Source organism: Rhyacophila brunnea, unplaced genomic scaffold, assembly GCF_057557595.1.
Source record: "Rhyacophila brunnea isolate RB1 unplaced genomic scaffold, BYU_Rbru_1.0 scaffold_8, whole genome shotgun sequence".
NCBI lineage: Eukaryota > Metazoa > Arthropoda > Insecta > Trichoptera > Rhyacophilidae > Rhyacophila > Rhyacophila brunnea.
The window spans coordinates 28,328,785-28,354,554 of record NW_028233350.1 but is presented as its reverse complement, the minus strand read 5'-3'; the positions used below and the strand labels follow the sequence as shown (position 1 = coordinate 28,354,554).

The 25,770-nt window shown below is 31.7% G+C and overlaps 1 protein-coding gene across 2 annotated transcripts in view; it reads left to right on the top strand.

The window, feature by feature from the left end:
* Positions 1 to 11,003: 11,003 nt before the first annotated feature.
* Positions 11,004 to 25,770, top strand: part of LOC147064102 (endothelin-converting enzyme homolog) — a 97,942-nt gene continuing 83,175 nt past the window's right edge. The window contains exon 1 of one of the 2 annotated variants that reach the window (XM_085958509.1): positions 11,004 to 11,499. In XM_085958509.1, the coding sequence (XP_085814635.1) occupies positions 11,488 to 11,499 (12 nt within the window). In that variant the 5' untranslated portion in view covers positions 11,004 to 11,487. Of the gene's footprint in view, positions 11,500 to 11,605; positions 11,731 to 25,770 lie in introns of those variants that run through there. The other variant, XM_085958508.1, reaches the window with a different exon arrangement.

Sequence of the window (25,770 nt, the reverse complement as noted above, 5' to 3'; positions counted from 1 at the left end):
AACTATTCTCTTCTGAAGAGAAAAACAACAGTAGTCAGTTATATAACAATAAGCGGTAGGAATGCAAAGCTCGGGTTTAAAAAAGAAAACGCATGACTGCCGGTTATGTAGTCCAAACTATATTGTTGGGTATTGTTGTACAAAATTGATGTCAAACTAAAAAATGCTATGTAGGTAGGTATTTGATTTTTAGTTATGTAAAAGAGCATCCACGAACGTTTTTGAAGCGATCTATTAAATAATAATAAACCAATTTGAGCAATAAGCATTTTTAATACATTTCCACGTTAATTTTGTTTGCAAAATTTTGGTAAAAATGATTGCTTACTGTTTTGTTTTTCTTATTCTTTTCGTAATGTCATCGATTATTTTTTACTATATTATTTTCCTTTAAACTTTTCTGAATAACGTTGTAACAGAATTTCACTGTAGTATAATATGTAATAAAATTAATATTGTCATACGCTAATGGAAGAAAAGGCTATGAAAATTAACACAAGTAACTTTATTGCCTTCTTTTAGCAAAACCCACTAAATATGATTTTGTCAATCTGTATTACCTTTAATTTTAGTTATTTTTAAATTAAGTTATCTGTCATTCTAAAGACAATTCGTAACCCGATACAACCGTCAGCATAAATAACTCGATTATTAGAATTATCATCAAAACTTTGTTTTAAAATCATTATAATAGAGTTGTATCACATAAATAGTAATCCAATTCATAAAATTGGTACTTTAAAATATAATCTCTATATATATAAAAATCTCGTGTCACGATGTTTGTGGTCGAACTCCTCCGAAATGGCTCGACCGATTTTTATGAATTTTTTTATGTATATTTGTTAGGTATGAGAATAGGTCAACAAGTATATTTCATACCGCTAGGTGATTAGGGTATCTCTATCCAGAAAAATTTTCTTTTATTTTTTTTTTTGTATTTTTTTTATTATTTGGCATAAAAAAACACCTATAACCTCAAATTTTCACTTTCCTACCCCCATCCTCCTATTTTTTAATCGCGATTTTATTATTTTTGTGTGAACAAATTTAACCGTCGTTCGTATTTCAAACAGAACGAAATTATTTATGTGGTTGAATGACAGATGGCACTACGTCCGAGAAGAATTCAAGAGAAGCGTCGCGTCATTTTGACATTTCATTCGGCAAATCACAACGCAGTGCGTGCAAAATTTTGTACGATTTATTTTAATTTATCTATTTTTATGTGCGTGTATTACAGTGCACAATGCCAGCAAGACGCAAGGGGGGCCATTTGGGCCGTCGAACGAATAAAGCAACAAACATGCGAAATAGTAGAGTACAAAGAACAGACGAACAAATCCAACAAGATAACAAAAACGTGCGTGTAAGCATGTCGCAATTGCGTGCATCTCAATCACAAGAGGCACGAGCTGAACGAAATCAACAACGACAATTGGAACGGAGCCAAGCGCGCCGGTTCGTAGTTAACACACGCAGAGCAAATGACCGACAACGCCAACAAGTACATCGAAAATTTACATCCGCTTCGTTCCTTCGTCTCGCATTCGAGTACGAGCCAGATATTGAATATTCCGCTCATCCGAAAGTGCTGATTGGTGCTATGGACAAAGAATGTCCCCATTGTCATGCGCTCAAATTCAAACATGAGTCAGCCGGGATGTGTTGCGCATCAGGAAAAGTGCAACTACCAGAAATTGAGATACCACCAGTGGGTCTATTCTATACTTATCGAACACTAAATTGATGAATAGTATCAAACTTAGGGTAGGATTGTATCAAAATATTAGCACTTATTGTAACAATTACACGAAGCCGGTTTTTATTGTTGCAATAAGTGCGATATTTTAACAGCAGCAAGATAGGTGCTGTTAAAATATAGCACTTATTGCAACAATAAAAACCGGCTTCGTGTAATTGTTACAATAAGTGCTAATATTTTGATACAAACCTACCCTAAGTTTGATAATATTTTTCACTTTATCACTTTAGCGGTCGATAAGCATAGAATAGACCCACAGAACCATTGAACAGCTTGCTCATTGGCACGGTTCCAGATTCAAACCTGTTCCTGAAGTCCATTCGCACATTCAATTCATGCTTCCAAATGACTTCGTCCGGAGCAACAGAAATAGTTCACAATACTGCGGCAAATGGTCAACAATTCCATTCTACGTTCAAAATCAAAGGTCAAGTATACCACAAAGTAGGCTCATTGCTGCTAATGCCAAACGAACCACATACATTTTTACAAATCTACTTCATGGGCGTCCGCACGACGGACATCAATCATGTGGATGCACGTTGCGGCTACAATAGCTTCAATTCGCCTAATGCCAGGCGCATCGTCGGCGAACTGGACGCCCTGTTGAATGAGCACAATGAATTATTGAAATTCTTCAAAGCACACATGCACGAATTGCAAAGTGACAATCACGCTATTGTCATCAATCCTGATAAAACACCAGCTGGAGAGCACGTACGTCGATTCAATGCGACTGTTGTTGACGACATTGCTGGAATCATGGTTGGCGACCGCACATCGACGCGAGAAATCGTGATTCGAAGAAGAAACAATAATCTGGAGTTCATCGCTGACACACACCGTTCATACGACGCTCTCCAATATCCGCTAATTTTCTGGAAGGGACAAGACGGATATTGCATAAACATTAAACAACGAGATCCTGTCACAGGTAATTCATTCATTATAAACATCATTACTCATTTTGAATTGAGAAAATGAATGGTTGATGTTTTTTTGTTTTTATCGGCGGTCATCGTCTACAGTGCTCTATTTCTCTTTCTGCCATAGATTCCATCCCCACACACTTACGATACATTCGTTACTTTTTATTTAACAACCAAAATATTCACTAGAAATAATTTATATGGCAGAACAACGTTTGCCTGGTCAGCTAGTATTCTATATTATTATACCTACAGTAAGTATACTAACAGTACACGAACACGATGTAAAACATAAAATGAATGAGATATTCAAATTGTCGAACATCTGAAAACAGTTTTTTTATTTTTTAGGCAACAATATGCATCATTTACAACAATAACCAAATTTTCAGTTATCAGTTAATAATGTATCTATATAGGTACAACTAAAATACTCTTATAACTACAATGTGTCCAGTAATGTGTTTTTAGTTTGTTTGTTCGGTATGCAGTTATTAATAATATGTATTAATATTAGTATGTGTCTTTGAATGAAATATACTTACATAAATTATGTCATTGCGCTTTCAAATTCGGTTATGTTTAATTGTGTTTAATTAACTCTTTCTTTTATTCAACGAATAGTTCACAAGATTTTAAGAATGTACCATTCTAATTATTTAACATACATAATTTTGAAAACACTCATGAGAAAATATAGCCAATAGAAAAAAATCTTTTTTTAAAAAAGAAAGAGACACGGCAGGAACCGAACCCTGCGTCTCTTTGGTATCGCGCCCTGCGATGATGGTATGCTACGACTGCCATGCTTAATTGCGACAAATTTTAACTATTGGCCTTTTGTTTTGCAAAACTAAACAGAATCGGCAAAGATATTAGTTTCTAAACGGTTGCTATGATGTTTACTACTCTTCCCGCAGAATTCTATGATTCTACTGTTCACGAGCATTACCGTTTTATCGGTATTGACAGGTGCCCCGCCACGTCTAAATGTTTTACAATAAAAATACCAAATTTTCTCTCGTAGTTTAATTTGATAGTTGTTTTTTTCTTCCGACTTCCGGAACCCAATCAGCCCAATCAGCCCAATCGCCCTAAGACCGGGCCTGTGTACAATGTACGTGTATAATTCCTATAATAAATGTTACCTTTATTAATTTCCGTCGTATTTTATGCATATTGCTTAAAATAATCTTATATTAATAAACATACTGGTATTTATTTAAAATACGACGACTTTTTTCAATTATTATTCATTGCAACTTCTGTGAGAGAGTAAAGAATTTACTTGCCTACTGATTATGCAATCTAAAAACTTGTTACATCATAAAATCAATGCTAAGTGTTTTTTAATCGAACGGCGTTTTTTAAGACTGAATTCTATTATTATTGATGGCTGTACTAATTTCTTTGTCTACATTCTGATTAATCGTAAACAAATTGAACAATTATTATTGTATCGTCTAGTAAATTAATTTTACCACGATACTAACATGTATCGCGTGCCCTGAATATTTCTTGGTAGGTGTTTCCCTATAATGTATTGACCAAACTAACAATAATTACCACACAGTCACTGAATTGGTGTGTGATATAGTATAACCAATATAGACTGAGATGATTGGTACTAAAACACCCATCAATTATTGTAGGTCCATATAATTATACAGCGCTCGAATTAGAAAAGCTTATGAACCGGAGCGCTTGATAATTTTCCAAAAATATTAAAGTATCTATGCAAGTTTTTATGTTATAATATATCAGATACTTTATATTATCAGTGGTTCTCACGTGAAATTTAGCTGTGGCCGCACAATTGACATTGACAGTTCTATGGAAACATCTGGTGGCTGCACTAAATTTCACTTTTGTTGTGATTGAACAAATTAAAGCTAAATTTTATTTACTAAAAAACAGATCAATTTATTTAGAGACAAGTCCATTTAATAAAAGACAGTTGAACATTTTAGTACATATCTATTTATTTGAAAATAATGTAAATGGAAATTCCTCAATAATCCTTTTTACCAACGCGAGCTGCATGGCTGCTTCTAAGTTTACATCTTTCAACTAGCTTCGATATTTATTTTTTATGAAGTGCATTACACTGAATGATCTTTTATAGTATACAGTAGTAGGAATATTAATAAATCAATTGTTGCCAATTCTTTGAATTGACTTGATACGTATCTTCGACCAAAATTTTTCAACCGTGGTATTATGAAAATGATTTTGAAGTACTTGGTCAGGACTCATTTCCAATAACGCATATTTAACGTTAGTCCAGTTAAGGGGGATGTCATCAAAAATTGTGATTTCATAGAGACATCTATTACCCGAATTGCGAAGCATATACGAAAAATTATATTGGAATCTCATTCCAATTGTATTCCAACTCAAATGAACCTTTGAGGCATCTTAACTAGATGTCTCCGTATTATAAATAGGTACTAAAGATGGTGTTGGTGGCACATCAAAATACTTTAGTGGACACATGCGGCCACCAGGGCCGCACACGAAAACTACTGCTTTATATGCATGTCTAACTACTTTATACGAAAAAAAATGTAATCAGTCTGTAAACATCTGATACGCACTACTAGAGTATAGGTACGTTTTATAACTTTGCATTTTTTTGCACTTTTTACTACACTGACATGCCTTTTTGCCTGATTACCTCACATCAAATTATATCAAATATGATATTCACTTGTATTAATATTTATGTAGTAAAAATAAATAAGTAGGTAAGTATATAATATATATATGTAAAAAAATATTTTTTGAATATATTACATCATTTTCATATTAGAGCCGAAGTGCAAAGTTATGAAGTGACAACTCTACTAAAGATTTGGCCAGGAAACGGTTTTCAGCGCCAGAAGGCGAATCCTGGAATACTAAACCCACATCATATGGAATGGTACAAAATTCTCATTGCATAGAGTTTATGTCATATTAAGATCGCATAACACAGAATTTTATTATTTTATGTGGATATAGGTATGCGCGACATGTCAAGTTTCTTATTAAACTTTATTAAAAAATATAAATTAATGTAACGATTGTCATAATAATTTTCGAACCGTAGCGTAATTTTTAATTTATCCAAGAGGCGGAACGATAATCTCGAAGATTTCACGAACCAGAGCTACCAGAGATTCTACAGAGTTCCGGTCCATTTCGAGCGCTGTAATTATAATAATAATACATACATATATTGGGGAGGCCACATATTATATTCTTGACATGAAACAAAGCCAGTGGCAATGACAAAAATTATTTATTAATGACTCACTGGACAAATATTTCAATGCTTTTTTCACCTTTGCATTGTTAAAAAAATATCATCTCAAGTTGATTGAACCGTTGTAAGAAATTTGTTTTGACAAGTTGCAGCTCTTTGTATTCAAATGAACTTAATATACAAACTTAAGATAATATAGCCCCACAAAAAGGGTCCTGCATTTTTATCGTAAGTGCTAAAAATCTGGTTTGCAAAAAGTGCAAATTGTTATTGCATACATATTTTATTTATAAACTTTTATATTCTTTTTTTATCATGCAAAATACTTTTGAATAAATCTTCAGCAGATGGTACTCACGGTGCAGCACTGCAGGGCTTCTTAACCATTGGATGTGTGAGATAGTTTCGCGTAAAGTGGGGTTTATTTGTGGTATTTTTCAGGAACCTTTTTAGTCATCTATAGTTTTAAGTTTTAGTCGCATACACAATAATGTAGTTTTCTTCTTTGGACAGGTACCTACCATTGCTATCGGGCATCGGAAATAGTTCCGAAGTTATTAAGCTGCGTCGAAATAAATGTAGAACTTATCAGTATGATAGATAATAGATATCTATATTATAGTAACATTTATAAGACATTAAAAACACTTTTTCTCTTATTCCACAAGTATATTACCAGAGCCCGGTATCATCCGAATGGATATTTTCAATTGGTTAATAGTGAAAAAAGAAAAATACCTATCTGGAAGGTACTATTTATTTAATATCTGTTGCAGTGTATCTACTAATAAACATTTTTGAAGTTATACTTCTTTAGGCGCGTTTGGGAAATCAGATCAGAGTGTATTTTTAGCGTGTGACATGTAACACACAATTTATTTTTTCACACAAAAAAAACGCACTTGATTGGATTCAAACCACCGATTGTTCGGTTATCAGCCGAACGCACTACCTTTACGCCACAGAATGATACTGCAATCGTGACGATTATACAGTATAATAGTTTAGAATTCTTTCGTTGCCTAGGCAGCGAATTTATTATACAGTATAATATTATAGTTTAGAATTTATTATTGTTGGCCATTTGCAATTCCTTACGTAAACAAACTATTAGACGCCAGAGACAGTTGGTACTTTAAAAATAAAAACAACGAGAAACCATTATATAATTTAGTAATATAAGTGTATAGAAATAAACCAACGGCGTTCCAATAAGCGGTCCTTTTTCTTGAGTGTAATTTAACAAGATAATTTAGAGCTAGTCAAAGAATCTCAAGTTTTGTTTTTGTTTTGTTACGCCAAAGAAGTATAATTTCTAACGCGCGTACATAAGTACACACACCGTTTTTTTTAATAGGTAGGTACTAATATGTACATAGTGGTACCAATAAATTTTGTGTAATACTTTTTTATTTATACAAAGATTTTTATTGCAAAAAAAGGTTTCTGACTTCTGATGTATAGGAGGAACGCATGTTAATATATTTTTTCACAAGATAAAATTAATATTTACGATTGTTGTTATCGTATGGTATGTGCCCAATATATTCAGTTAAATTTATTCACCTTCGTGGCCCGTGAATTTCCAGGGCCAAACGAGTGCAATATATTTTGAGTTTAAAAATGCACCATGCCAATAAAATACAGTGGTTATCGAAACTTTTACGACATGAAAAACATCTTCCGATAAACCTTTAATTAAAATTCACGGAGAAATTGCCCTGCCTGGCACGAAATGGCCGATGCACACGAACCTGGACGTCGAACTCCAGTAAAAGATACGTCCTCTAAAATTTAAATTTAACACGAAGGACATCTATTAACCCTAAAGAAAAATGATATCATGCTTTTGCATACTTCATTCCTTATCTGGAATCAGGACAATAGCAAGGTGCGCCAGGGATTTAGGGTTATCAAAAATGGGTTAAGATAGTAGATATTACAGAACATCATCACGGTTATGAACGCGAAAACCTAACGTGGGCCCTGGCTTCGTTCAATAATACCTTTTCTGCGTCGTAGTTAGATGATAATAATTAATACTTATCACCTTATTTGAGTAGTTTGGTAGATTATCGAAAAAACCAGGGTTGTTTTCAAAATATGTTTTCAGCACCACAGCTCCTTTACATTCCATTGTCCACATACTTCTCGTCAAGGTGTCTCACCATTTTTTTTGTGAGAATGATTTTTAAATTTTCAGTTATCTAAACGAACATCGTTTTCGTATGTATGGGTTTCTGTTACTTTATGTATTTTCCGCTCCATGATAATTTTGAATCGATCGTCATTCAACATATTTGGAAAACACTGAACTAATATTAACAAAAAATAATACAGCAGTTGACGCAATATTAACGTAAGAGCCAATCGCTAAAAATAAATAGGTAGAGGCCCATGGAAATAAATTATGAATAAGAAAAGTAAACTGGGTTATACGGCAAAAATCAAACTGAATTCTCATGATATATATATAAATTTAGTAGGTAGCAATAATTATTAGGTACTATAGTTTCACCAGTTGGTATAAGTTGTCAGCTGAGTGAGGGCGCCACATGCGAACATTTGACATAGGTATTATCATTTCATACCTTTTGTACTAAGATGAGATTAGTTCTAAATGACCAAACATAACACCTGACAAGTCTATAAATGAGCGAAATGTAGATTAAATCACAACTTATTTTGTTTTTGTCTCGACTGGAGAAGTCCAAGATCCCGAACGGATAGGCATTTATATAGAGACATCAACCATCCAGGAGAATAAATTGCCGATGATGATAATAGTTGACCCAGCTGATTGCAGGTGAACTGTCCACAGACTGAAGTGCGGAATGTTATTTACTAAGTTCAGTGGGTTCTTTGATCTCCAAGGCAGACAAAAATATTGTTTACGGCTATCCGGGAAGCGATTATGGATTTTATTTTTGTATATTTCTTATCATTATCAGTAGAGACTAAATGGACTCTGTATCAGTCAGACTAATAATAATTATGGAGTAAGTTAGTAACAGCCCTAAACTGTCGACAAGAGATATTTCAATCACTGGAGCATGCTGAAGTGACAGTTCGTGCAGCGGCGTCGCTAGTGAAGGTTTTTAATAATATTATAATATGAAATAAGCCCACAAAGATATTGGAATGTTAGACACCAGTCTAATATTATTTCTAGTCTAATACTTTAAATATTTTTATTTACATGTGATTAGTGAAAAGTTCATAGGTGGTTCTAGGTAGTTATCTACATTCTAAAAATTCTAGTACAACCACGTCATTATACATAATGCGGAAGTAGCACTTTAAAAAAATGCAGATGTTTCAATTGCGACCCGCTATCATATCGCTTCTTCTCGCTAGAGTGAGGATACATTATTCAGGCCCTCTCTACAAGTCTGTTAAAAAAACTTTACAATTTTACCGAGCTCTTTCGTCTTCCCCAATACCAGGGCACATTTGAACTTCTCAAAAATATCTGCAAGCTGCAGGTCGCAGTTCTACTCCATATAGCCCATATTTTGGGCGTTATATCCAATGACATTATTAATGGACGACGCACTCAGTACAGTAGTTAGCAAGTAAATTCACTCATAGCGACATTCGCACGTGCATAGGTAGACGTCACGCAATATCCATTATGCGATATCACGCATCGGGAATTTATAGCAATATCACCTTTATTGTAATGGCGTTAGAACAGTGTTTCTAGTATCAATGTTCGTTTGAGCGAACCGTTCAAACCGAACCATTCAGCAGACCCAACAAAAAGCATCGGGAATTTATAGCAATATCACCTTTATTGTAATGACGTTAGAACAGATTATGCCATTCGGTAGACCCGACAAAAAAGTGAGTGTCATTTTTTTTCCAGATGCTTCGATTGGTTATATCACTATCTGGGCAATGTCATCTTGAACATCACATTCATCTCAGAGTTGCGAATCGCTTCTCATATTTTAATTCAAATTAATTATACTTAATGTGGTGGATGTACGTGATAGCGATTAACTATGGACCGATGAGAGTGAATGGAGCTAGGGGAGGCCCTCATCCAGCAGTGGATTACTATAATTCATCATCATACAGGGTCTCTGTATGATGATGAATTATAGTAATCTTTAAATATAAATGTTGTTGGTCTGGTAAGTGAAACGGTAGGTACGCTGATTTTAAATACTTACTTCCATTTTAAATTTAAACAGTCGAATAGATAAAAAACTTTATGAATTATTTTAAATTAATACCTTTTACAAATTTTTACATTTTATTTTATTGTGTTTTTCTTGTATACTCACGGCATGTTTATGTAGGAATTATGTAAGTCTATCTTGTGATTTTTAAAAGCAGCTGGTAGATAATGCAAGATATGTAAAGTTGAGGGTATCTAATTAACTTTAAGTTTCATAAGGTTTGGTCATATTTATAATATAGGTACCTATTTATGTTAGTAGAAAGAGGCAAATACCTTGTATCCTTAATGGGAGGCATATTACTAGAAACTGGATCAAGCCTATTTTAAAGGCCATCTACGATGTTTTTATTGTAGTAGATTTTAAAAAGGATACTTACCTAAGCTTTATACGGACTACTACCAAGTAGGTATAATAGATCTAATAATATGTCGTTCTGCATGTGAATGTTTCAATAATTGTAATATTGCGATGCTTAGGTATATCTAGGCTAGTTTAATATTTTATTATGACTTTGTATCGTTTTTTTTTTATTTACGCCAACTATTTTTAGCTGTACTTACTTATATTCAATTTGGAATATCAGGTGTTTTGTATTTATTAACTTTAATATAACCGTTTCGGTCTAATCTAAATTAACCGAACCACATTTTTGTTAAACTGGATAATTGGGTCGAAAGTGTAAATGTATATGTATCTAGAATAATAATGTTAATATTAATTAAATACTGATAACTTAAATGTTCAGCGCGCCCCTGGACATTGTGCAACAATGACTTCTCCCTAAAGTCGTGTTGTTAGAAAGAAAGCAAATCAAAGTTAGAGGTGGCTACGCTCACATTATAGTAGTGCGCTTCCACAGACAATTCCCGCGCAGTCTGCCGACGCGTTCCGACCGGCCAGTGCAAAATAACAACATCGCGCTGCAAAAACATTCGCGCGCGTTGTCTATGAACATTCGAAATTCAAAAAAATACAATAACAACACTTCCAATCTTCGCGCTATTCTGATTTCGAATTGAGAATGTACTTTTGAAACTACTTATTTCATTCTTCTCATTTTAAATATTTATTTCGAACATTCCATTTTTAAATATTGAAAAACTAGCTAATCATTCTTTTACTAGTTCTATTATTTTCATTACTTTTTAAAAATAAGAACATTATAACTAATAATCATAGTTACTAAATGAACGTTGTGAATTAAAATTCAATTAAAAATAAACGTTAATAAAATAAATCTAATACCTGAGTGTTATATTAAAATAGGTACTGGATTTGACGTACCTACCGCTTGTAATATAAAGATAATTGTTATTATATTCCGGTCGCATCTTTTAGCAGTTTGAAGTGTCGATCATGCGCTATAAGGTAAGTTTACGTCATTTCTATGATAGATACCTTCTCTGTTCCGTAGAGGTTTTATTCTCATTCAGGTTTTTTGTTATAGCGAGAAGCCTTGGTAGTTCGTATATACACTCTACCTCTATGGAGAATATTCATATTAGTAACACCAAGGAAACCCGTCGGTGTGGTCAGTTTAAATTCCGTTTTTAGCAATGTTATGTTATGAACATCGCCGTGTATTCAAAAATACCAGTGGTATGTTGTTTATTAGTTTTTCATTAAATATGACTGATTATTTACTATATAAAGTGTTTATCTTATGACTTAATAATATGACTCATTCATATTGCTCATAGTGATTCCCTTTCGCTTGTAAAATCACTATCCCCCAAAGAACTGATAAACTAAAGTCCCAGGCAGGATTTATGAAAATATAAAAGTTTGCTCATTTTTTAGTAAGTATTTAGTATTTATATCTACAAGGGTAGTATAAACTCTATACATTTAAAAAATTCAGATTAAAAAATCATTTTTATTGCATATTGTATCTATATAAAAAAGTGACCAATCTTATAATAATGAGTAAATAAATACCGTCAGTCTATCTGTATAACTCATAAATCCCTATTATTAGAAGATTACTAACTTACATACAATCTTGTATAACTCATGTTACCCTAGAAAATATTATTATTGTTGACAATATGATTCTTGCACCCTAACACGTCTTATCATTTCACAAATCAATAATTGGTAAAAATCTACTAAACTGTGCCCATGCAATGCGAAAAATTCCAACCTCCTAAATACCAGAAATCATTTTCACTTTATATGGAGAGTTTATGCTTTTTTTAATTTTTTGAATTTCGAAGTTTTCTTCGAAACAAAAATCAGAGAACTTTTACTGTATCGTAAAAAATAAGTTATTTTGGATTTAAGACGTTTATACGATTTAATAAACCTTGTAATATGTAGGTATGTGCTTTTTGTAGTAGAATCTTCACGCTACAAACATAATTGTTATAAATAAAAGTACTATTGTCTGCTAAATTGTACATAAAAATAAAATCGTCATGACGTTAATTTACTCCTTGAGAGTCTTGAGACTTTCGCGATTATGAATGTATTTTTATTATATTTGATTTTTGGGCTGTCACCGTGTCTTTCGGCCATTGATACCTAGACATGTACTCTAACTGTAGTAGGTAGGTACTAACAGTACGAAATATTGTATATGGAAATAATTTTATTACAATAATTCATATTGGTAGAACGGTAGATTTTTGATTCATTAATATATTTGGAGTCGTTTATATAAACTGGAAAATTTCAATACACCGACTTAGTAGGTATATAAAAGAAGCGATGAATTTGATGGAGATTTGTGATATAATTAAATGTAGGTATATACTTATTTATTCTTAGAACAGAAGATTTAAAAAATATATATGTAATGTACATAGGTATTTAATAAAACTGTTACATAGGTACCTACACGATAAAAAGATTTTTGAAAAACAAATATGTAGATACGTAACAATCATTAGTCATCTTATACCGTTAGTAAATTATTTCTAATTAAAGAAAGATTATTCAATCACCACTAAGATGATTGTTTGCCTTATTGGTTTTACCTAGATCTGTCATTGAACTATGATTTATTGATGATTCATTGTTACTGCTCGTAGACGAAATAATTGCCTTGTATTGTTTTAATTTCTACGACGTACTTCACGGTTTTGATTTTGCAAAGACAATACTGATAATCTACCTAATATATTAGAGAAAATATTTTTTTTTATATTTTGTTAATTAACTGTAAGTCATAAAATTAATAAATCCCCGTCCACAGCGATGTAGAGGCCAAAATTCAGTGTTTTTTTTTTCCTTTTTTGGTAGTGTTCGGTTAATGCGGATACAGCGGAAAACGCATTTTGAAAATAGCCGATAAACTGGATTATTTGTTAGGTTAACCTAACCAAACCTAACCTAACCTAACCTAACCTAACCTAACCCAACCTAATCTAACCTAAACTAACCCAAACTAACAAATAATCCAGTTTATCGGCTATTTTCAAAATGCGTTTTCCGCTGTATCCGCTTTAACCGAACAGTACCTCTTTTTTTTCTGAGGGTCGTAGATTTTTTAAATCACCAGAATGCGTGTTTTGATCCAGAGTATGGATTTTATACCACAGTGATGCAACAATATACTATGGCATGTTACAAATTGAATTAATAGGCATTTCCATGTAGGTATCAAGTTATAGCTGACATTGTAGATCAATGACCGCGACAATAATCTTTGTATATCTGTTTTCACTTAATTAGTGAATAGCCTAATTATTACATAATGCGTAAGTACATGTGTACAATTCTACCAATTGTACACCTGTAGTTACTCAATTTAAATAAACTCACACCCTTCATAATCACGACAACGACTTCTTATCTCTCCTCGTCACAACACCATTGTCCCTCACATCGACGACCCCTACAATACTTATATGCTAATGCGATTATGATTTACTGAGTAAACGTAATTTAGCAAGAATTGTGGTTATTGTTTATTTTTCATACATTTTATAATATTATCTTGTCGCATTGAGGCCATGTATCTAATTAAATTAATGCTAAATAGGCCACAAAAATACGAGGGATTTCCAAAAAGCTCACTTATTTCAAACTTTACATTTCATGTACCTACGGATAAAGAGAAAGTTTGAGTAACTAGGTACTACATCAGTGGTCCAGGATTTTTTGGGAATTACATCAGATTTATTGATTGTGTTAAATGATTTACCCCTCGCGGATTTCAAAGTCAAAAATATAAATTAACTGTCTTATGTATTGTTAATAGAAAAACATTTATTTTTGACATAAAACAGCATTGATATCAGGGGTTGTTTTTATGTCAGAAAAAATTGGATAGTACCTTCGGGGTCCTACTAAATTCTGAACATTGTTATCAAGTTCACAAGGGTAGAAAACCGTTAGCTGTAACGGTGAGTCATTGCAAAAGGCAACAGCATTTGCAATATTAAAAGCCGTTGTTGAAATATTTAACATGCTTTGGTTGACATTTAAATGATTATTTCACATTTTAAACTGACACATGGGTCATGTGATCCATTGACTGTTATAATCAAATGTGAAATGGTATTAGTGTGCGAGATATTCAGCAAGATTTTTGGCCCAATCTGTGAAAATGGAGCATGAAGGCGTCGGTCTAATCATGCACCTATCTAGTGATTATGATAAGATCATGAGACGAATATCGAAAACGAAAAAAATAATGGTGACGATGACATGCTGTAAGACGACACATGTGGCTGAAAGGAGTAGAATAGGAACTCTAGAGTGTATATGTTGCGATCGAAGACAACGAGAAGAACTTAGTGGACAAAGAAGTTAGGGGTGGCCAGGATCGACCACGGGCTCTAGTATCGTTAATTGATTAAAACGTTATATAGTATATTATATTTTAAAATATATTATTATTATGCTACTGCGGAATTAGCACGTTATTTAATGAAATACCTAAGTATGAATTAAGTATTTTAACATAATCCAACATATAAGTATCTATAAATCAACAGTCGAATGGAGGTCAATAATAACGTTTGCATAATATATTAGTTCATAAGTACCTACATATTTAAAGTACATATAATTTCATTATTTAAAATATTAACAGTTAACCATAAACCAAACCAAACGAGTTTATCCAAACCATCTTTCATTGAATGATTAACCTCTTTCAACGGAATTCGCGATTCATTGTAAGAAACTTTCAGTTGTTATGACTTTTTTTATAACAATATATTCTTTATTTCTCGCCCGCTGTGGCTGAACGGTAACGTTGTGTGTTTCGGGTTTGAATCCCGAGTCTGGCAAAATCACGTTATTTTTTTTCAATATTTGTTTGGACCCAGAGCAAGGACTTAATAAATTATGTTGAGCAAGTGACTAACATCCATTTCTCGAAAAAGTGTTACGAAAACTCTTCTTAGGACAGCCAAATCCACATCGGATTGTAGAGTAAATTTTTCAATAAATCTTTGAATACTTGATACTATGTACATACAAGTAGAAATATTTTTATATAGGTAGTACCTACTTATTTGCCCAACCCACTTGCGACATCTAGTGTACCCAAGACAGCGACTGCCTAGCCTCTTTGAGTTAGCATACTAATCTGCCACCTCATGCATTCACCCGAACGACACTCATCAGTTTTTGTTAATGCAGATTAACAAGATTTTAAATTAAATATTTTATTTTTACATACTTCCCATAGGATTAGAAATATTAATATTCTCAAAACCCACTTCCGACCTTTAGGAGAATACACGCCAAAGTTTCGAAAGTTGTTGAGTAAACAAAAATATTCTCTTCCCTACTCTTTACTAACATAAATTATGACTGTATATCATTTTTTTATATCGTCACCTCAATACTACAACTAGATAACTCTGATTTGATCATTGTTGGGAAAATGAAATTTAAACTTTACTTGATTATCATAAATCTAGGCTAAAATTATTATTTAAAATAAAAATGGAAAATTGGGCTTGTCATCAATTAAATAATGTTCAATTTTATGAAAAAATATTGTAGATATATTATTTAATTTATTTAATGCATTTATGGTTTTAAAGTTATCTAATATTTTCAAACACAAAAATAAAACAGTTCCCATTTACTTTTGACTTACACATAGTTTTATCATTTTGTAGAGAAGGAAATGTAGAATCATATTCAATAGTCAAATCAAAAACAGTGAAAATCAAGTTTAGTTATCTAGTTGTAGTATTGAGGTGACAATAATATGATAAAAAGGAGTGTGACATAATATTTATTATATTATATTAATAGTTTTGGATGTAGGTAATAATTATTATGTTATGAAAAGCTTTAAAAATATGTAGGTACTTGTCACTATAGTTATACCTACAACAGATTTAGGTACCTATCTCTATTTTTGGACGCACAAACGGCACAAATGTGATGCGAGACTTTTATAGACAGGTTAAAGGTTATCTTGGTCTAACACAGTTTTATAAAGGTTTTTAAATCCGACCTATGTACGGCCTTGCTATATCGCTGACAAAGAGTCAATGACAAGATGAAAAATTTCGATTATCGATGACAACTCAATACAACTTGCTGACAAATTTTGTTTAATAATTTTATTCAATAATTCAGCCTATTTTGAGGCAAAGATAAGACTTTCTCAGACAGAGGAAACTTTTTAAATGACCCTAGCAGTCATGTCGACAAAGTAGGATTTTTTTTAAATAATTACGATTTCTGTTTAAATCGTTAATTTTATCAATTAAATTTCTTATCGCAATATTAATATTTGCCCGTTCTGTCAATCATACTAATCAAATTGTTTATTTTTGTCTGAGAAAAGTGTACAATATTATTAATGTGTATACATAATTTATTATCTAGTATTGGTTTGTCGATTTCCTATTTATATTGTGATCATTTTGCTCTAGTATAGAGGTTGGTAACCTTTTTACCATAGAGGGCACAATACTAAATTTGGAAATCTCAAAGGGTACGTAATAATATAATTATATAATTTTTTTTGACCGCTTTCAAGCTTAAAACACAATATCATAAGTGTCGTGCAAACATATTTTAAACATATTGTAGAAAAGAAAAGAAAATATGCAATTTTACCATAATTCAGAAGATGGGTGCTTTTATTTAGAGGATTGCGACTTTTTGGCATCCTGAGCGATTTTTGGTTCCACTAACCCACTTTCCATGGGGTAGGTATACGTTCTTTACAACAAGATGCTTGGCGGTAGGATTCCAACGCTCATGGCAGTCTAGTATTTGCCTATCAATCCCTTGAACAAAAACGATGCATGAGTGCGAGTGAGAAAGTATTCGGCACCCTTACAATCTTTGCGACACGCGCTAGAGTAAGATAAAAGGTCTACATATGTATGAGCTAGTTTCTAAAAATGTCGCCGATAAATGTGGCGAAACGCTTCACATAGCGTTGATAGCCTGCGAGCTCGTGTTGCTAAAATTGCTATTTTTTGTGTGAAACATAAAGTCAATGGTAAATATTTTTAGTTAATTAAGCAGAAAAGATGGTTCTGTGTATTGTCTTAAAATGTGGTAGCCGTACTGATAAGCAAGAAGATTGTATTACGTTTCATAGGTAAGTTGATACATGTTCGTGATAATTTATTTGTATATTATTATATATTTTAATATCAGTGACCTAGTGTTTCTTTAAAATAACTTAAATTATGGATATATTTATCTAATGGTTGCATTTTGACCGCTTAAAAATACTATATAACGTAAAAAAACAGAAAATTATATTTTAATTCTGTGCGTCTAGTGCGAGCACTTTGGGCGAGCACTAGCGAAATGGTCTATGGTTTCGAACAATTGTAGACGAATGCGTTCGCTCGCCCACAAACCAAACGCAAGGCACGCGGCTTCATTTAGCAATGCAACAGGTGGTGTCTAGATGTATCTATAGTCGATGCTATAAATCCACTTAAAATTATCTCATTCAATCGTCGATCGATTAATTTTCAATCATTTTTATATCGATTACAACCAAACATTTTTACGCTATCCACTCATTGCATTGTATGCATTCATTAATAAAAAAAACATTTAAAATAATTCTTATGATACCTACTATCAGTCAGTAAAATTCGGCTTAGATATTCATAAGGATGATGATTGCAAATTCACTTCAGGGTTTTTATCCATTCCGCTAACGTGTCCAATTCAATTTTGAATCTAATGTGTCTGTAAAGTAAACCAATGATTAATATTGAATAAAAACTGTCTGCAATCATTTGTATTTTGCCGTGGATGAAAAAGTGTGCAATTGAAATAACAAAGAAGCAAATATTGCCATTTTTGTGATTTTTAACTGCATTTGAACCATTTCATAATTCGATTGAGGGTATTATAATATTATATACCTATGTTGGCCTGGATTAGGATTTTGATTCTAGCAGTTGGATGAAAATAATTGGACGGAATCAAGCATTCACGGATCAAGAATTATTGTTGATTTATGAAAAACGGATAATGTCGCTTAATATTTATAACGCCATTAAATTACTGTATAATAGTTTTATTTTATTTCCTTATTTGCGATATTCGCTTAAATTTTAGAATTGTATTTTGATAAATTTTAGTGTTCATTCGGAAGTTTATGTAGGCACTTGCATGCGGTGACTATGTTTTAGAGGGCATGCTATCAAATATATAATATATATTATATGCATTAACATTTTTTGTGTTATATATTTGGCCGATGAAGGTTTAATAACTAATTGAACCTTGAAACAGGGTGTAACGTATTACACTTCAAGTACACATGTCTTTCTATCTTACTACCCAATTTCACAGTAAATACATATTGTAATATTTTTATTAATATTTTTAATTTTATAGAATATTTTTGGGCATACTACGCATCCTCAGCATCTATGATCCGCATGCCACTGGTATGTAGGTGCTTATCATACACTGACCCATGCTGTTTGCGCATGGTGTGCGTAGGTACAGAATTCTCCCCTATACACGCAGTGACCATACGTTACGTATTTAAGAGGATAATCTTTTATTTCATTGATCTGTCATTTAGATTTTTTTGTTTGATTTTTTTTTTTTGAAAATTGGAAAAATGTCCCATGATTCTGAAAAACCAACAGTAAAAAGATTGAAGAATGGCGACAAAATGACGAGCTCTGCCAACATAGATGGGTTGAATTTTTAAAAAAATATTTTACGTGAATTTTCCATATGTCTCCCTGGACCCAATGCCGTCATTTAACGAGTATTTTCAATAGTGAACAACGTGTGGACCAGTGAAAACATCCAATTAAAAATCAAAATAGATATTATAAATATTTTGGGAATGGGTAAAAAACCGACTGGTGTAAATCATTTGCCTGTAGGATCAAATTAAGTATCCATTAAAAATTCTTAAAGAAACACGCCAATCAGTTTATCAATCGAATTGCGGTAAAATGCAGTGGTCAATTATTTATACTTTTATACAAAATCATTGTTTGATTAATGTCACAATGATTATTAATTTTCTTAAATATCACAGTGAGTAGGTTATGGTTTTTTATGCACTTATAAATCTGTCAATTATTGTTCAGTTCTGCATATTAAATCATACTTTTCAATATTTTCACACGAAACCGTCAATATTTTCTTTTACAAATAATTCTGATACAATTTGTAACAAAATATGTTATAATCTGAATTTCAATGATAAGTATAATTTGTAAAAAAAAAAATAAGAGAGAGAGTTGTAAACAGTCTTGTCGTGAAATCGTAAGTATAGTACCTACTTACAGCAGTAGCACGTGCTTCATAAAAAGTATATTGTAGTAAAATCAACCAAGTGTTGAAAATACATGCCTACCGTATTTTTTTCGACCGGTTTTATACGTAAACATAATTAATATAACGTATTATTATGATAATATGGTATTAGATACCTATCATGACTACCATGGTAAAACGCATGTTTTAATTGTTCAGAATATTTTATTAGTAAAATAAGCATATTTTTTATTGATTGTAATTTCTCTCTTGAAACGCGTATATAAAATAATTACACGTGTTTAGTATTATATAATTTAACGAATATCAATATTAAAATAAAACTAACATCCGTATTTGAGCATATTGTACATATAAATTAATGATTAAATATAATATTTAAAAATGCAATCTTTATAAACATATCATTATCAGTCGGGGTTGATCTCCTGCTGGATGAAAGCTTCCCTAGCTCCGTTCACTTTCCTCGGTCTCTAGTTCTTCGCTCCTACGTAATCCCTCTAACTTAGTGAGCTCACCACTTTAACTGGTTTTAGGGCGGCACAATTTTTCAATATATTATAGAAAACACACAATATATTATATTGAAGAAAGACATCGTTCCGAATCATATATTTTTATCAAATTATTCATTTTTGTTTTTACATCAAATGTATCATTGTTTTTTTAATACTGATAAATAATAAATATGAAGTAAGTATGCATAATATATAATATTATATATACGTATATTTTTGACCAAATTATTGTTTTTCCGAGAAATGTATGTAAACCACTTTCTCAATCTATTAGGTCCATATTCTGACTCCAAATACAAATTGAAAAACAGTATCTGTATTTGCCAGATTCAGGATTCGAACCTAGGACGCACGACATTATAAGCCAACGCCCTAGCCTCTCGCGAAAATATTAAAATTGGGTTATCTACGTCGTCTCGGTCCAATCAATCAAAAAAGTCATAAGCATTTTTTTTATTTAACGAATAAAAAAACTTATATATGAAAAGTCATAGTAGTATTCTTAAACGTATCTAAAGCAAACCTGTACACAATTTACAATTAATAACTTTTTGATAGGTACGAAAGGTGTTGATTAATCAAAATAGTTTGTTTTTTAACAGCAAATTATTATCTTTATACAGTGCATCAATTTAATTGTAGGGATTGTAGCACAACTGTCTATATAAAGTCACATAACTTTTTTCAAATGAATATGAAATATTGTGGTAAATCGTATAAAAATAAATTATCTATTACATTTCTAAAAGTTTCATTATAATGTTAATACTTAAGGGAACGTCAGAGGCATATTTATACTATCATGTTAAATCATAATAATATGTTCAGCTAATTATACTTATACACCCATTATAGGTGCAATAATTATAAATAATATAGTCAAAATATATATTATTTGTAAGCAGGTATTTAAGATATATTTTTTATGAAGTTTTTAAATGATTAATGAATTTATTTATCTTCAATTTTCATAACTAAAATTCCTCCATTATATGCATTGGAACAGATAGCCTACGATGTGAAGTAAACAGGCAAACACAATATATACATATAGTTTGTGAATTCAGATTTTAATTGAATTGATCGCGACCCACCGCTTGACAATATGTGTCGTAAGAATGTCTCGGCCGCCCGCCAACTCAAATAATTTTCCTTTCGGCCGGACATGTGCAGTGGCGTGCGAATTTTTTTTCGTAACACAACAAGGGTCATAAATTGTTATAATACCGAATACCTAATCACCGTTATATAAACATTTTTTTCGTAAATAGCTATAAAATTATTCAAAATATAAAGTGAATTGACATTGTATTTGTACTAGGTACCTATATTGCCCGGGAAGTAGCCAATTCTAACTTCAGATATTATATACGAAAATAAAATCAAATTTATTATGACGTTGTATGTACAGATAGAATTTACATTTAGTACCTACATAAAATGTCTCTGCAAACGCGATTTATTTCGATACGATTCGACTACTACGCAGTGATGGCCCTATCCAAACTGCAGATCTTTGGCAGATTTAAAAACTCGTCCCTTTGACTTTTAATCTCAAATTGTATGCAAAATTGTTAAGAACATACCTAGGTCCTACTTTTAAATCTTCTGAAGATTAGAGTTTTTCTCCGAATTAATCTACTCTCAAACAGCGGTGGTTTTAGATACATGAAGGTCTGCGGTGCTGACAAGTTTGGAGGCCCTCTTGTGATTTTTTAAAAGTAAGACATCGGTACTTTTTAAAGTAGCGACCGCTGCTTTCAAAAATTTTAATGACCATATTCGTTCTTTTATTTGCCACCATTTATAATTTACCACCTCTAAGCAACGTATGACCCACCTACCCCCACGAGTCGTCACTGACAGTTTCATGTCACCAAATACATTTTTATGCATGAAACAGGATTTAAAGATGTAAGTAGCTTTGTATAAAACGATTTAAGTATTTTATTTCCAATATTGAAGTATAATCGTGGTGTATAAAATGTCATTATTATTTTCATACCAAATAATTATAATATAATGTTATGGCTTAACTTGTCCTTGTTAAAATACTAAAAACACCAAAGAATTATTAAGACCAGTATGCTTGTCTGAAATAACCATAGCATGTTGATAATTAATAATTACAAGATAAAAAGAACTTTTTATATACAACGTTATTAAATTTTCTGTTGAATTATTATGCTAAATATGCTCAAACTTGTACTTTATATGAAATAAATAAAAAACAAACAAACAAACAAATATAGAACACTGAAATGTCATTTTGACATTTCATTTTGATTTCCATAGTAACGCACGTATAATTAATAATTTAGTTGCTAGGACCACCCCTTTAGCAACCAATAATAGTCTTTTACTTTTTACGGATTTTTCTGAAATAACTTTCCATACAAAACAGAATTAACTGAAAATGAATTCAATTCTGCTTAAAGATGGCTAAAAGTATTAAAAGAATGCATTGTCATCGTGTTCTGATATATTCTAACAGTTTCAAATGCCTAGCTAGTCGGGAAATTAGTTAAAAATCGATTGCAAGATTTGTACTGGACAAACAAGAATACGAGCTAATAAAAACGTTGTAAAAAAGATAAAATAATACCACTTGTAAATATTTTTACGTATTTTTTTTATACTATTGACATTTTACGTAACAAGCTTTTGTACAACACTTTCTTATATCTCTATTTGCCTGTTAACGACATAATAATATTATAATCCTTATCGCGTGCGCCTCTGTAAGTTTTTGAACCCATTCATCGTGGGAACATCTCTACAAGTGTTTTCGCGCGGGTTTAAAAATCCGCGGAGATTTTCGCATTAAAATAGCATTCGTTACAGACGATCATTACTACGGCGTCGATCATAACCGAAAGTATTGAATGAAAATCAAACCAAATCGATTAACGATTTACATTTTTTAAATTATTACGTGGTTTAATTATTAATAATATTATGCATAGTGTTTTTGCAGAAAAGTGTGAAATTGTCTTGTACACAGTTCTGGTATGTACATAAAGTAATGGTCCTTATTATACTTGTCTTAATTATTTATCGTAAATTAACATAATATTAGTCTCAGAGCAAACATTTTTTTCTATTTATGTAATCGATTTTCTAACAATGACTACAACAATTGTCAAATATTATTTAATACTAAAAATACAAACCTACAGAAAAAAGCATGTTCCATTGCTCGTTTCTACATTTATTATTAGACATTATATTTTCATTTGTTTAAAAAAAAACAATATAATATAGTTATGATCTATGTACGTTGGTACGATCAAAATCAATTGTTTCGTCTACTAACTAACTAACTACCACACATAAGTACCTAGGACAATCTTAACTTATACACAAAATACGGTTTACATCTATTTATCCTTATAAATAATTAATTTAAATTTAATTAAAACTTAAGTATATAAATGCATTCTGCGGATGGGAAGTAGATTGTATTCAACGTATCTGAACATACAATATTATTCGAATACCTATATTCTTCGTTGTTGTGCTTTGATTAATTATTTTTCCAGTTATTTGTAATAATGTGATGTTTCATTTAATTAATATTATAATGTATGTGTATGCAGAATATTGACAGATAACACCATTCAAATGATCACTTTTCCACCACGGTTTCATTTAAAGATTTTGTTGCCGGAAGCGTTCATATTTTCAAGCATTTGCACTCAACACACGCTACTTACGCCACTGACTAAAAAGATAACTGAAATCACATAATAATTATAATGCGCAGGCGCAGGAAAAGTGTATTTGATAAGATGCATGCACTTTCCACTACTTGTAGTAATGCACTCTCAAGCTTCAACAAAGTATGCGAAAGTGAACTTAGTTTTAGTATGACTGTACTAAGTAGCAAACAGGTATTTGATTATTATTATGTATTTTGAAAAATATATTTCAAATATCAAATACATTAATTATTTATTAAGGGGGGACATGCTCAGCGTTGGTCAAAATGGAACTTTTATTGCATTTTCAAAGCATAATCCTGGACATTCCTTAAACGTTGTAGATAATCTATTTATATAATTTTGAAGCCTTATTATCCTTTATATTTATTTTAAATATTTGATGACTGCATAAAGTATTTTTATTACATAAAATAGTATTCTTTCAAACCTCTCGCTCTAATGTTTTAGAATATAGTCATATTTCAGTACAAAAATATGCAATGGTGTTAAGATTTTTTACATTTATTAATTTTTAAACGCATTTATAAAACCATCAGTTTAATTTATGTTGACATTATTATAATGAAATATTTACGATAAAAAATTATATTGATAATCTCTGTGATCCCAAATTTGACAAGAATTAGGCATTTTATTATTCAAAAAATGGGCAAGATTAACACATTTGAAGATAATTATAAAGATACTAATTATAAGCTATGTCTTTGACCATTCAAGTGTGATAAACATCCTATGAATAATGATAATCATAGACCTAAGAATAAGGTAGTGTTTTTTTGAAATACGCCATTTCTTTTGGCATTCCCCAATGGTTAAGCTACAACATACGGCCGTAGCCATAAATTGACAAACTACAATTGAAGTAGGGAGTAAGAACATGTCAACGCGCGTGTTTTAACATGTAACTAACCGGAAAAAAAATCTTTTTTCAACATCAAATGTTTAAAATAAACATAAAGGATAATAAGGCTTCAAAATTACATAAATAGATTATCTACAACGTTTAAGGAATGTCCAGGATCATGCTTTGAAAATACAATAAAAGCTCTATTTTGACCTACGCTGAGCATGCCCGCCCTTAAACATAAATTAAATTAAATTGTAAGTTTATGACGCTCGCATTATACTATGAAAAGTACAAAAAAAGAACATACTTACAAACGAAGAAAAAAATAGATTGTAAATATAGAAGAAAGAACATACATACATACTAGTGTTGATATGGTACAAACCTTACCAAAGACGGGCAATAATGCAATAAAGAAAGTTAACAAACCACTCTCTTTCCCCCGTGTCGATTATTTGGCGATGATAGATGGACACCAAAATGGAGAGGCCGACTTTGGTGGACAAACAGTTATCATAACCGATTACTCATGATTTTATACTAATACATGTAAAAACACTGACTTCATACCTTTTATTTTATGTATGTACTACGTATTTTAACAAAGTCACAATATAACGAAAACATGCCAACTACCACGTTACCAAAAATTCCTCGTACGGAACTCTTGCATTTTGGTGGCGCTGTTGTAGAGTATGAATAGAGGATCATCACACCATAGTTTATAAATAAATAGTAGGTATATCATACAGAATGCGTTGGTAAACGTGGTTCTATACTAGTATGTTTGGCTTTTAAGACAGAACCTTGTTCGGTTACGTTACAAATGATATCTAGATAATCTTTA